Genomic DNA, 13,004 nt, shown 5'->3' on the forward strand with positions numbered 1-13,004 from the left:
TTTGTATTTCTTTCCATTCTTCTTCCTCCCACCCTTTCTGTTTCACAGTCTACTCCCTCCCTGTCCTCTCCATCCTCCTAGCTGTGCACAGCCCAGCCCCAGCCCTGGCTGCAGGGACCAGGATGGAACCATGTGGGGTCAGCTTGGGGGGGCCAGGGGTCATGGTCCCCAGGAAACATTTGTTTTCTGGGCCTCTCAGCAACACATCTGCCAGCACAGACTTTTTATACAAATTTATTTATTTCAAGTTAATATTCTACTGCCAAAGCAGTTCCCAGGAAGGGTGCCCTGTGGGTGGTGGGAGGGGGAAGCAAGTGGCAGTGGGGAGGGTGAGCCCTCAGGGTGGGCTGCATTCCTGGCTGGCTGCTACAGGCTCTGCTGAATGTGGGGCCATTTGCTTTTAATAAGGGCTTTCTGGATGGGAGGGTTGTGCACAGGGTGAGGGTGGCCATGGGGAAGCTGAAGCTGCTGTGTTAGAGGCTGTTGCACTGCTGCCCCACCTGCTCTCCTCTGCTCTGGCTCCATGTCTCCCCCCTGCCCTGGGATGTGAGCAGGGCAATCCGGTGTCTCCCGCCACGGTCCTGGCCAAGCTGAGCCATCCAACCCCTCAGCCAGAGAGAGCTCCTGTCTGCTGGGCAGTGGGGACACTGCTGGCACACGGCCGCTGTCCTCATCCCTGTTCACCTCTCTGTGCCAGAACAGCCAGAGATGGGCTCCCCTTCTCCGGGGGTCCTTGGCACCCTGTTTCTCCTCTATGGAGGGCGACTAGAAAAGCAGAAAGGAAGGTGTCCATCCTCTGAGGGCAGTGGAGGGAGGGTGTCCCCGGCGCTCGCTCACTCGCAGGGGTCCCCGTTCTGTGCCCGCCGAGCCGCCTCCCGCTCGCCCAGCAGGTACGTGTCGATGAAGACGAAGAGCTCGTCGGGGCTCACGGGGGCGATGTAGCGCTCGCGGTCAGTGCCTGCCTTGTCCAACAGCACCGCGTTGAAGTGGGAGCGGGTGAGGTGCAGGAACTGCCTGGGGGCGCAGGAGGGGTCACCTGTCAGGGCTGGGGGGTTGCACTGAGGGCTGAGCCTGCCCACTTCAGGTCCTCCTGAAGTGGGGGCTCCCACTTCTTCCTTAGGGCTGTGAGCACTGTGGGGCTCTGGTGATGCTGCATTCAGACTTGCTGGGGGGTCCTTCCATTGCACAAGCCCCTCTGGTGCAGGAGGAAGGGACTATCCACGAATCCAACTGCAACCTCACGCTCTGCCATCCCCACAGGTGTCCCCATTCCCGGTGCCCTCGCACAGGCACCTGGCTCTGCAGGACAGCCTCCCATCTGCCCTACCTGAGCTCCTGGATGATGCCAAGGGACAGCTGGTGCTCCCGGATGCGTCCCACCTCATGTGGGGGCTGCCCCACCAGCTCAATGATGGTGACGTGGCGCAGGTCCAGCCCACAGGCGGCTTGCTGTGGAGGAAGGAGGCAGTGAGGGTGTGATGGAGGCAAGAGGAGGGAGGGGAGCAGCAGGAGGTTCTCCTCACCTGCAGCATGGAGATCTGCATCTTGTAGTAGCGGTTAGAGGGGTCGGGGGCCGAGATGACGAGGAGGCGGCGTTTCTCGTTGAACTGATCCAGCAGGCTGGCGGCTGAGTTCACAGCTGTGTTGATCTGCATGGCTGGGGCAAGACAAGGGTGTGGGGAGGTGCCATTGTGCCCCCCATCACCCCTTCACCCTGCTGGGCAGCATCCCCTCAAACTGCCAGGCATTGCCATGGGCAGGTCCTGCTTTTTCCACACCACTTACGTGTGCAGAGGGGCTGGGAGCCCGTCCACTGCTGGGTGGACTGGCAGACCCGTAGAGAGGTGCCCTGGCGCTCGTAGCCCCCATCACACAGGTACTCGCAGGTGGCACCATAGTTGTTGCCGTCAGAGGTGCAGGAGATGTACCCGTTCTGCGGAGGCTTCAGGACAGGGCAGCGCCTCACTGCGAAGGGGGGAGCTGGATGAGAGCTGGGGGTGATGGAGCACAGCCCTAGCCATGGGGTGTGGAGCCTGAAGCCATGGGAGAGACAGCTGGGAGCCCCGGGGGAGCCCACTTGCCTTGGACACGGACACTGAACTTGCAGCTGGCTCGGTTGTACGCCTGGTCGTGGGCGGTGTAGCGGATCACATGCTCTCCTTCAGGGAATTCAGAGCCTGGCTCTGGGCCCCGCAGCATCACCCTGAACCCAGCAGACGGGTTTCTCCATCAGGGCCCCATGGCCTCCAGCCCTTGCTGGCAGTGCCTGCGGCACCTCCACCCTCACCTCTTGATGACGCCATCAGCAGAGTCCTTCACGCGAGGAGGGTCCCAGTAGACAGTTGCAGTCAGCTTGCCTGGCTCAGCTATCCGCTCCCGGGAGTCTGGACAGCGGATCTTGGGAGGCTCCAGGTCTGCCCACAGGGAGGAGAAGGTGTTGGGGAACCTGTGGATGCTGGGGCTGGGCTACAAGAGCCGGGCACCAACCCCAGCACTGAACCACCACAGGGATGCTGCACATAGCCAGGCACTCTGGAGCCATTGGGAACTGCTGTAAAGCCAGCACTGGGTGCCCCAGTCCTGGGCTGGTGCCTGCGCTTCAGGGCTAATGGCACCATGGGGAGCAGAGGGACCAGGGGTCCCATGATGGGGAGGTGCAAGAGCTGGCACCTGGCAATACCCATTTTAGATGTGGGGTGACACCTGCAGACACCCCAGGGATGGAAGGTGACAGGCCCTTGCGTGCCTCAGAATCGTGGGTTGAAAATTTACCTACACAGATTGGCTCGGTCCCACTCCAGCGCCCATCCTCCATGCAGATGCGGCTCCGGTCGCCCTCCAGCTGGTAGCCAGGCAGGCAGGTGTAGTCACAGCGGGAATCCATCTGCACTCCTGCTGAGCACACGTAGGAGCCCCGCAGCACTGCTGGCAGCACGTGGCACCGGATTTCTGGGATGGAGAGAGCAAAGAGGGGAGGGAAGTGGCAGCCAGCCATGTGAGTGGGCAGAGCACCCAGGACTGGCCTCTGAGGGGCCTGTGGAGGTGCTGGCAAGGCAAGAGCTGGGCACACTCACGTCGGCAGTACGCCATCCCAGACCAGTGGCGGTTGGGCAGGCACTGGACCATGCTGGAACCCACCAGCCGGTACCCGCGGGTGCAGCTCAGCTCGCAGCGTGTCCCCAGGCTGCTGCGGTAGGAGCTGCCCCGGGGTGAGTAGCAGGTGGCATCTCCGCGGTGGATGTTGAGTGTGGCACACCACTGGGGCACTGTGGGAGAGGAGGAAGGTGAGGGAGACCCCCACTGTGTCTCAGTTTCCCCACGAGGACCCAAAGGACAGGTTGGGTGCCATTACCTCGACGGTAATCCAGGGCAGGCTCAGGGGGTGTTTCTTCTGCATAGACCTCATTGGTGTGACTCTCTGTGTAGTAGCCAGACCCTGGGGAGAAGGAAAGAGACAAGGGGGCTGTGGGGTGGTTCATGGCTGCAAAACATCCCCAACAAGCAATTCCATCTCCAGGCAGACCCTGTCCTATATCCTTGGGGCTGCTGTCAAGGGTTAAGCCAGGCACACTGCGAGCATAGTCCCCAGTGACATGGTTTGTGCTGGCACCAGCCACAGACTAAACAGTGGCAGAAGCAACTGTGGTTATGGCAGGAAACGGGTGCTGGCACGGAGTGGGCTGGCACCGACCCCCAGCTTCGTGCTGCTGGGAAGTCCTTCCACACGCTCCCATGGCCCCGTTCCTGCCACGGGGCATGCCAAGGGAAGGAAGAAGGCTGCTCTCTCCTGCCCATTCCCTGGCCAAAGCAAGGGATGAGAAGCACTCTGCCCAGCCCCCTTCAGGGGGCTGGAGGGGATGCAACCCCTTGCCTGTGCTTCAAGGAAGGATGAAGCTACTGGAGAGGCTTGGCCGGAGCTGCTGGCCTCACGCCATCCATGCTGCGCAGAGGGGCCCCCCGGATGGGGTGAAGACAGCCTTGCGCCATCCTTGCGGGCCACCCTCTAGCCCACACTGTGTCTTCATGGACAAGGGACATGCCAGTGGGGAGAGAGTCGTGCAGGGGGAGAGGTCTGGCTTCCTTACCCGCGGCCCCTCGGCGCCTCGGCCGGCCGCGGCATTCCCGAGCACTGAGCTCACGTTTCCGCCGCGTTTCCTCTGGCCCCCGCCAGCGCTGCCCCCTCCTCGCCGCCAGCCCACCCCACCGCGCTCCCCCTCTGGCATGGCGGGGATGCTCAGCCTGGGAAAGGACCCCAGGAGAAGCGGCAGCCCCACTGTGGCTGCACCCAATCATCTCCTCTTCTCCCTGTCCTGTGTTTTGGGAAGGGGATATCCGCCGGGACCAATCCAAGCAGCAGCCCAGCCATCACGGAGAGGAAACTCCATTACAAATCTTTCAGACGCGAACTTTACTACAGAGTGACTCCCTACTGCTTCCCACAAGTCGCCCACTCATTGTTCACAAGCCTTTTGTCCTGATGCCCTTTCCACATTGCCGTGGTGCCTTGGAGAGCAGAGGAGCAGGGGGCGAGCCCCGTGATGGTACCCGCGGGACTGGCTGTGGGGATGTGTTGGTGACCTGGTGAGAAGGGTTGTTTCCCAGGGGCATATGCCAAGCTCCCCCCTGGGGCCCTGGGGACGGCGTGCACTGTGTCCCCACAGGCAAACGTGCCATTTAATGGGATGTTCCCTTTTTATGGAGGTGTTGCCTTTTCCTTCTCACCTGGGGTCAGCTCACAGCCCCGGCTGCGCCGGGCAGGAGCATCCCCAGCCGGGCATGCTGGCAGCAGGGCCAGGGGAGGGGATGGAAGCAGGGAAGGGGAAAACCCTCCAAACAAGGCTTGCAATCCTTGATCCAGCTGCCTAGCAGTGGGGCGGTTGGGATTGAGTGCTCCATCCAGGCAAACATCTGCTGGCCGATGGCTCCCGTGGGAGCCGGGAGTCAGGGAGAAGCTGCGCTCCTGCAGGCAGGGCTATGATGGAGAGGCTGGTTTTCTGCTCCTCTCTGGATGCCTCCCAGCACCTACTCAGTTCCTCTCTGCACTCCTCAGCGCACCCCCTGCAAGCACTCAGTACCCCCAGGCACTGATGCTCTCCCGGCATCGCTCGAACACCCTCCCTCCCTCCCTCCCTCCCTCCCTCCCCAGCACGAGCCCCCGGCGGGACAGGGACCCTGCAGCCTGCCATTCCCGGGAGCCCCGCTGTACCCGCACTCACCTTCGTGCCACGTGGATGACACCAGCCTGGCGAGGACAACCAGGAGGACGGGGGCCGCCTCCTGCGCCATGCTGGGGGTCCGGGGGCCGGGCAGCCCACCTGCCGTGCTGGGTCCAGGGGCAGCCGCGAGCCCTGACGAGGATGGAGAGGGGCTGGAAGCAGGACGACGGCCCCCTGCGTCGCCTGGGCACCGCACAGACGCCTGTCTCTCCTGCCTGGCTGTGGTGCTGGTGCTGAGCAAACTTACTTTCCCCCTTGGCTGCCCGTCTCAAACATTCAAAAGCCGTGAGTCAGGCCCAAAATGATGAGATTGTAAAAAATTACAAGTCCTAGGATTGCCTGTTTTCCAATGCTCCTCCTGCTCCTCCGAGGCTTTAAAAAGTTGTAAGAGGTTTTTCTTTGCAAGCAGAAGAGCCAGGAGCCTGTTTAAACACAGGAGAGAGCCAAGCCAAGCCTCTGTCAGCCCTGCCGGGCTCCGGGAATGGGGGGGACAAGCACAAAACCGAAGGAGCCAGGACCCTTTTCCCACCTCTTTCCAGCAGGGAGGGAGACTCCGCTGCAGACGGCGGGCTCTGAAACTGCTCATGAGGCAAGCGCTTCCAGCTGGGGTCTGTTTTCCAGCTGAAGTTCAGCCCCTGCGAGGCAGAGGTAACGAAATGCCTTCGTTAGGACCCACCGCCCCACATCCCGGGGGGTTGGGGTCAGGCGGGAGCTGGAGCCACCTGGGATTTGGGCTCTGGAACACGGGACTGCATGGGCAAGGAAAAACGAGGGGTGAGCCTGGCACAGACAGGTACGAACATTGGAGTGGGATGGTGAGGGGGGGAGGACGTGCTGCCTCAATGGGCTAATTATGTAGCGGCCAGGCCAGTGAGCGCACTGATTAATAACACTGTCCCGAGCAGGAGAGGGCTGCCGGGAGGGGCTGCTGCTGCCGATTGTGGGGAGCCCACGGCCCCCTGCAGCCCGGCAACATCTCTGGGAGGGGATGGGGGTGCTCACCCCACGAAGGGCAGGAAGCCCGTCGCTTGTTGGCACGGTGGTACTGCCATGTGCTGGGCCACGAGGTGGCTCTCCTGTTGGACACCTGGACAGGAGGGGCCCCCCTCTGCGGCTGGGGCTGCATCGGCAGCCGCTGGGGCAGGAAAGCAGGAACTGGTTGGCATCTGGCAGAAGGTGGCTCGGGGGAGGCGGAGGGTGTCACGGCGCAGGCAGGAGGTGGCACCGGGGAGGCAAGAAATGGTGGCATGGATCGGGCAGGGGGTGGCACAGGGTGGCACGGGGCAGGTGGGAGGTGGCAGGGAGTGGTACGAGGCGGGCAGGCAGCGGCATGGTGCAGGCGGTGGTACCGGACAGAGCGTGGCAGGGAACAGGCAGGGGGTGACACTGGACAGGCAGAGGGCGACACCGGACAGCGGGTGGCACCAAGAAGGGGGTGACACAGGACAGGGCGTTGCACCGGAGGGGTAACACGGGACAGGCACCGGACAGGGGATGGCAGGAAACCGGCAGGGGGTGACACCGGACAGGGGTTGGCACTGGACAGGGGTGACACGGGCCAGACAGCGGGCGGCACCGGGCAGGGAATGGCAGGAAACGGGCAGGGAGTGACATGGGGCAGCCAGAGGGTGACACCGCTCGGGGTGTGACACCGGTATCCCGAGGGGTAGGAGCTCCGCTCTTCCTACGCGCTCGGCCCTTTCCGTGAGCGCTCGGGCCCCTCCGGCGGGTGGGGCGGGACCGGCCCCGCCCAGGGGCGTGTCCGGGGCGTGTCCCCGCGGCCCCGCCCCGGCCCCGGTCCCGGCAGTCGCCCGGTGTCGGCCATGGCGTCCCCGTCGAGGCGGCTGCAGACGAAGCCGGTGATCACCTGCCTCAAGAGCGTCCTGCTCACCTACACCTTCATCTTCTGGGTGAGCGCCCACCCCGCCCCGCCCAACACCCCGCGACAAGTCGCGGCCGCGCCGCTCTGTCGTGACAGTCGGTAGCCACGGCAGCTTTCCCCTCTCCCCAGGTGTCGGGCATTGTGCTGCTGGCCGTGGGCGTCTGGGGCAGGGTGAGCCTGGCCGTCTACTTCTCCCTGCTGGACGAGAAGGCCACCAACGTCCCCTTCGTCCTGGTGGGCGCCGGCACCGTCGTTGTCCTCCTGGGCACCTTTGGCTGCTTTGCCACCTGCCGCGGCAGCACCTGGATGCTCAAGCTGGTGGGTGGCCCCAGACAGGGCGGGATGGGGTCCCATCCTCTCCTAATCCATCCTGACCTGTCCTGATCCATTCCGAAACGTCCCATCCTTCCCTACCCCATCCCTATCCCCTCCCATCCCAATTTGCCCTGTTCAAACCCCATCCCTACCACATGCAATCCTGTTTAAACTCCCCCTGTTCCAGCCCCATTCCGTCCCATTTTACCCCATTCCGTCCCATCCTATGCCATCCCATCCCATCTTACCCCATCCCGTCCTACCCCGTCCAATCCACCCCCTCCCATCCCACCCTTTCTGCCCGCAGTATGCCATGCTCCTGTCCCTCATCTTCCTCATCGTCCTGGTGGCCGCCGTCGTGGGTTTTGTCTTCAGGCACGAGGTGAGTCTGGGTGGCCGCTGCCATCTCGGAGTGAGTTTGATGCTGTTTTAACCCAAGTGCAGTTGCAGGTGTCGCTGGAGGGACAGAGGTGCTGCTGGGAGTGGTGCTTAGCTTAGCAGAAATGGTATTAAAACAGCCCAAAGAGGAGCTTGGTCCCTGTAAGGACCCAGAAGGATGACCCTAGTTGCAGGATCAGCCCAGCACAGCACACTGCCCCTCCACCAGAACTGGCAGAGTAGCCCTGGACTGTAATTTCTGGCTCTGATCTATCTTCTGCAATAATTTCAGTAATTAAAGCTCCTCAGAGGGTTCCTGTGCCACAGAGCAGCCTGCTTGGGGGGGAGTTGGCACTGCGCAGGTCCTTGTTATTACATGCAGCATCCCTGCTGCCACAGTGCATCCAGCTGCCCTTTAATACAGCCTCTAATTGCCTGGTGGCTGGGAAGTGTCTGCTGGCCACAGCCGGAGTCATTCCTGCCATCATGGAGCGGTGACTAACACAGGGATGTGGGTCCCAGAGTGTGGGAGAGCACGGCACCACCACTCAGACCTTTCTCCTGCAGATTAAGACGAACTTTGAGAGTAACCTGAACCTGGCCTTGAAGGACTACAACGTGACTGCAGATCGGCACAGCGAGGCCGTCGACACCATCCAGAGGACGGTGAGTACTCCAGGCTGGTGTCTGGCTGGCATCAGGTGGGAATGCTCCCCTTGCCCCAGGGTATCCCCTGGGACCCCCCACGGCATCAGTGTCACTGTCATATGTGCACCATCTCACGGACGCTGGATGAGATCCTGCAGTTCCTGGAGAAGCAAGTTCCCTGGGAACCCATGGGAGTGGTGGTGGGACTAGGGGATCAGTACCCTGGTGTGACCATGCTCCCCAAATGTGCTTCCCCCTCCAGCTGCAGTGCTGTGGAGTGCAGAACTACTCGGACTGGGAGAGGACTGAATACTTCAGCCAGAAGGGCATCCCCCAGAGCTGTTGCAAGAGGCCAAACGACTGCTCAGAGGAAGATCTGAAAGACCCAAACAAGGCCAAGCTGAAAGTGTTTGTGGATGTAAGTTAAGCTCAGAAAAATCCCGCTGCCAGTCCTGGAGGCAGGGATGGGCAGGTGGAGAAGGCATAGTCTGTCCCTGGGAGGCTTGAAAGGAGAAGTGTTCTATCAATGCAGCTGGTCTGTGGCCCAGAGACTCTCCTGGAGTGCAGGTAGGGGAAGGGTTTGGAGTCCTCTCTACTGTCTCAGGTCCCCCTACTCCTTCCTTGGAGGTCAGGGACCAGCTGGACCCAAGCACTGGCACTTGGGGCTGTGTGTTTTGGAGAACAGGTGAGTAAGGAAGTAGTTTCCCAGTAAAGTTTATTTCAGTAATGGTGACACCTCCCATTGGTGCAAAGTCCTGACCGAGTGGTGAGCACAGGTGACCTCATCCAGCAGGGATGGTTGGATGATGCAAGGCATGTTCCTTTGATGAGTCACCTTGCTCAACTCAGTGCTCCTGCTGGGAACAGCCCAAGGGCCATGCTCCTCTTGAAGTGTCTGGGATGAGAGTCTGTCTGGGGCAGCACTGATAGGGAAATTGTTTTGCTGAGGTCAGGCAGCACAGGGGCAGCCAGAACCCCAGATCTGCCTGCACAGGAGCATCTTCACCTGGAGCTGTGGGTGCTCTGGGGAGGTGCTGCTTTGTACTCCTGGGAGTGAAAAGCACTGGACCCATATTCTTGCTTTCCCTCCTCTGCAGGGTTGTTTTTTCCTGGTAATGTCAACTATGGAGTCCAAAATGAGCATTGTGGCTGGAATCTCCTTTGGCATCGCGTGTTTCCAGGTAAATCTCCTTTTCCTGGCTCAGGAGGAGTGCAGAATGAAGCTAGTGTGTCTCTGGAGGTATTTAATTTCAGTTCAAAGTCTGATGTGTACAAAAGGCACGGCCAGTTTCAGTCAGGGGAGGAGCAGCTATTCCGCAGATTCCCCTTGGGTTTAATCTCACCGCCGTGCAGGCTTGAGTCTCTTACACCCAGGGCTGAAGCACCAGTTCTCTTTCCATGAGCCCAGGTTATTTGGGAAGAGCTCCCCTCCAAAACCACTGACTTAAGGAAAACCAAACAGAGACAAACAAACTCCCTGTGCCTGCTCTTGTCAGGGATCAAATTTGCGCCCTTTCTTTTCCTACCCGCCAACCTCTCTTGTTATCAGGGAGGAGTTTTGGCATTGCTTCTGTGTGAGAGGGTCCCTGTGAGTACCTGTGGGGCACCACTTGTGCTGGTGGCTGACACCCCACGTGCCACTCTGCCCGGCCATTGTGTCCCCTCCCTCCTGCTCCGCAGCCTCTCCTTTACTTTATCCTGCAGGACACTTCCTGCGGGAGCCGCAGCAGCAGCCTGCTCGCCAGCCCTGCTCCGGCAGGCTTTATCCCGGCAGGAAACGAGAGGCCCCTGCCCCCAGCTCCGCCAGGCTGGGTGTTGGGCACGCTGACGCTGCGGTGGGGTTTCCCAGCGTGCCGAGGGTTTTCCGATGCACCGCTGCGGGAGCTGCAGGATGTGCAGCCGTCCCTCCTTCAGCTGGATTGTGGGAGCTTGCTGGGCTCTTGGTGCTAAGCAGCTGGCCTTGGCTTTGGAGGGGCTTGAATTCCCCCTCCCCTTGACCCGGCACACAGAGGCCATAACATGAGCATCAAGGCACTGCTGTCCAGGACCACTGGCTGCCGGTGCTGGCATGGGGAGAAGGAACCCTGCCAAGATACTCTGCTGTAATGAGTGTGTTGCCGTGTGTTTTCCGTACCGGACGGAGTGAACTGGGGGAGAGGCATGAACTGACAGCCCTTGGCTGCGGTTTGTGCTACCAAGTGCTTTGGGAGAGCCTGGGAGATGTAGCTGCTCTGCTGTGCCCCACTGCTCCTCCTTGGTTGGGCTGTGCTTGCTGTGGGGTCACTGAGATGTGGCCGACACACAAATGGTGAACTCATACACACTCCCAGCTGCAAAAGTATCTCAGCTGATGGCAGGCTTGAGAATTATGACCAGTTCCTAGCTTTTATTACTCCTTCAGCAAGCCTTGCTGGCTGTGTGGCTGACAGGGACTCATTGTGCTGATTTGCCTCTAACTCCACTTGTGGAGGCCAGGCTCGTGCAGGACCTGTCCCTGAATGTCTGCATGGGTGCTGGGGGGCTGTGTTGTGATAACAGAGCATGTTGTGATAACAGTACCGTGTCCTTCAGATGCTGATGTGAGAACAGCAGCCTTGTTTCCCCACTGCCCTTGTAACAGGGAGAGGTACTGCTGTTCTCTGGTGGCTGTGTAATTGGCTGTGACTCTTCTGATATCTGTGTAATCTCCACAATTACCATAAAACAGTAGATGCTTCATGAAGCAAAATGTAACGGGATGGGATGTGGAGCGTCTCTTGTGAGGAGCTTGTTTGGTTGGTGCCAGCCAGGATCCTCTGCTTCAGCCACTTTCAGTGATTCCAAAGCAGGGCACAGCAGCCCCTGTTGTGGTTCGTAAACACCACTGTCCATCCTTGGGTTTTATATAACTCCGGAGCAATTTGTCAGGTTTTTCTCCTCAGAACACCTCATCCTGGTTTTGGCTACCTCTGATACATGGGATTTTTTTCTCTTTTTCAGTTGATTGGCATCATTCTCGCCTGCTGCCTGTCCCGGTACATCACGAACAATCAGTATGAGATGGTGTAGCTGGCTCCCAGCACGCTGTGCCTGTGGCTGGGTATGTCTGTGAGCTTAGTGGGCTGTCTCTGTATCTCTGGCTGCTGCCTGGTTGCCCCTGGGATAGGGGCACCATGCGTGGGGCATATGCTTAGAGGCAACCTGCAAGCCTGTGTCTCCTATGTTATTTTAAGCTGTGTATAAATCCATCCTGTCTTTTATCTCTTTGCTGTTGTGCGTTGCAGGGAATGCTCTCCATGGCTGGGGAGGATACCTCCACCTTCAGTTTTCCTCTGGATGCCACATTGTGAAATCTTGCTTTGAACTGACTGATCTTCTTCTCGACTAGCTCATAGAAACGAGTGCACCAGCTGTCCTGGTGTGCTCAGGGACTTGTCCTGACACTACTCTGCTGTGCCACCACCTGGGATAATTAGTGTAGCTGTGGTGGTTACAGCCAGCACGTTCCTCCGGGCGCTGCAGCTCTTTCCTTGGCAGTGCAGAGTGCTGTGCCATGTTGAACCAACCCTGCTGGTGGCCTCGTGGGACTCACAGTGCTCATCTTCAGTGCCTCCATTGGGAAAGCGATGCTTCCCCTCCCCTCTGGCAGCCCTTTGAGATCCCCTCACTCTCCGGATGTGGTTGCTCTCGAGATGAGGCTGTTGCCCCATTAAAACATGGCCCTGCCTGCCTGAAGCCTTGGCTCAGCCAGGTCTTGGCTTGTTGCCAAGCTCTCTCTCATCCCTACCCTGGGTTTTTTATATTTTTTATAGCTGTACTTCTTGAAGTACAGGCTGTAGTGATTCTTTGTAAGCTGTAGTGAGATTTGGTGATGTAGCTCCTGGTGCCTTTACCTTGGTAGGTGTCCTTGCACCGAGTCAGCTGTGACTTGACTGTCAGTATTATATGCTGCTTCAACTCATTTTATGTATTGAGTAGAACTCTTTTGTCCTGAGACACAATAAATATTAAGATATTTTACTCTATGAAACCTCCTTGACTTTTCTTTCATGTCCTAGAAATTCCTCTGCTTGAAGAGCAGCAAGCCCCGCAGGGGGTGATCCGCTCACCCCGGGCCAGGCAGGAACCTCTGGCCATTGCAGTTCACATTCCTCCAACGTGCACTAGTGCACTTGTGCTTGCAAATAACTTCTGTAATTGAATTTTCTTCATAACAGAGGTTGTGTAACAGTGCTGAAGCAGAGGGCCGGGAGCATCCCAGCCCAGGAGCCAGGTGGGTAAGTTCAGCCCAGTGCAAACACGTGCATCCTTGGCTGGCCACTGTCTTGGAGCGAAGGGCAGGGCAGTGCTGGGCAATCCCCAGCTGCTCCCCAGGGCAAGAAATGTGGATTTAAGCTTTTACGTTCCTTTGTTACTGCTCATCTTGTGGCTGTTTCATCAGCAAGCCTTTGCCTTGTCAAGCCTGATGCTGCAGTGATGTAGTGAAGTTCCCCTCTGCCAAGCTTGGGGGATTTTTGAGTCTTAAGCACTGAACTCAAATGGGCTGTGTCTGGCTGGATGCTGGGCTGCCTGTCCTGTTCCTGGAG

At 59.2% G+C, this 13,004-nt stretch overlaps 2 protein-coding genes across 3 annotated transcripts; one reads left to right on the top strand and one right to left on the bottom strand.

Annotated features, from left to right (window-relative positions):
- Positions 1–226: 226 nt before the first annotated feature.
- Positions 227–5,782, bottom strand: SRPX2 (sushi repeat containing protein X-linked 2). Its single transcript, XM_064670102.1, has 10 exons — positions 5,217–5,782; positions 3,353–3,436; positions 3,075–3,266; positions 2,773–2,949; positions 2,288–2,414; positions 2,082–2,203; positions 1,786–1,965; positions 1,524–1,657; positions 1,328–1,449; positions 227–1,014 (listed from the first exon to the last, which is right to left on the bottom strand). The coding sequence occupies exons 1-10, from the start codon at positions 5,284–5,286 to the stop codon at positions 834–836; spliced, it is 1,389 nt and encodes a 462-aa protein (XP_064526172.1). The 5' UTR covers positions 5,287–5,782; the 3' UTR covers positions 227–833.
- Positions 5,783–6,973: 1,191 nt separating this feature from the next.
- TSPAN6 (tetraspanin 6) lies at positions 6,974–12,448 on the top strand. 2 transcript variants are annotated; one of them, XM_064670100.1, is made up of 8 exons: positions 6,974–7,126; positions 7,228–7,416; positions 7,721–7,795; positions 8,359–8,457; positions 8,702–8,857; positions 9,537–9,620; positions 11,419–11,518; positions 11,703–12,448. In XM_064670100.1, exons 1-7 carry the CDS (start codon positions 7,040–7,042, stop codon positions 11,485–11,487), a joined length of 759 nt encoding a protein of 252 aa, XP_064526170.1. In that variant the 5' UTR covers positions 6,974–7,039; the 3' UTR covers positions 11,488–11,518; positions 11,703–12,448. The 2 variants fall into 2 exon arrangements, with proteins under 2 accessions (XP_064526170.1, XP_064526171.1); XM_064670101.1 differs by lacking the exon at positions 7,721–7,795.
- The last annotated feature ends 556 nt before the right edge of the window (positions 12,449–13,004 follow it).

This window comes from Pseudopipra pipra, chromosome 13, assembly GCF_036250125.1.
Source record: "Pseudopipra pipra isolate bDixPip1 chromosome 13, bDixPip1.hap1, whole genome shotgun sequence".
Taxonomy (NCBI): domain Eukaryota; kingdom Metazoa; phylum Chordata; class Aves; order Passeriformes; family Pipridae; genus Pseudopipra; species Pseudopipra pipra.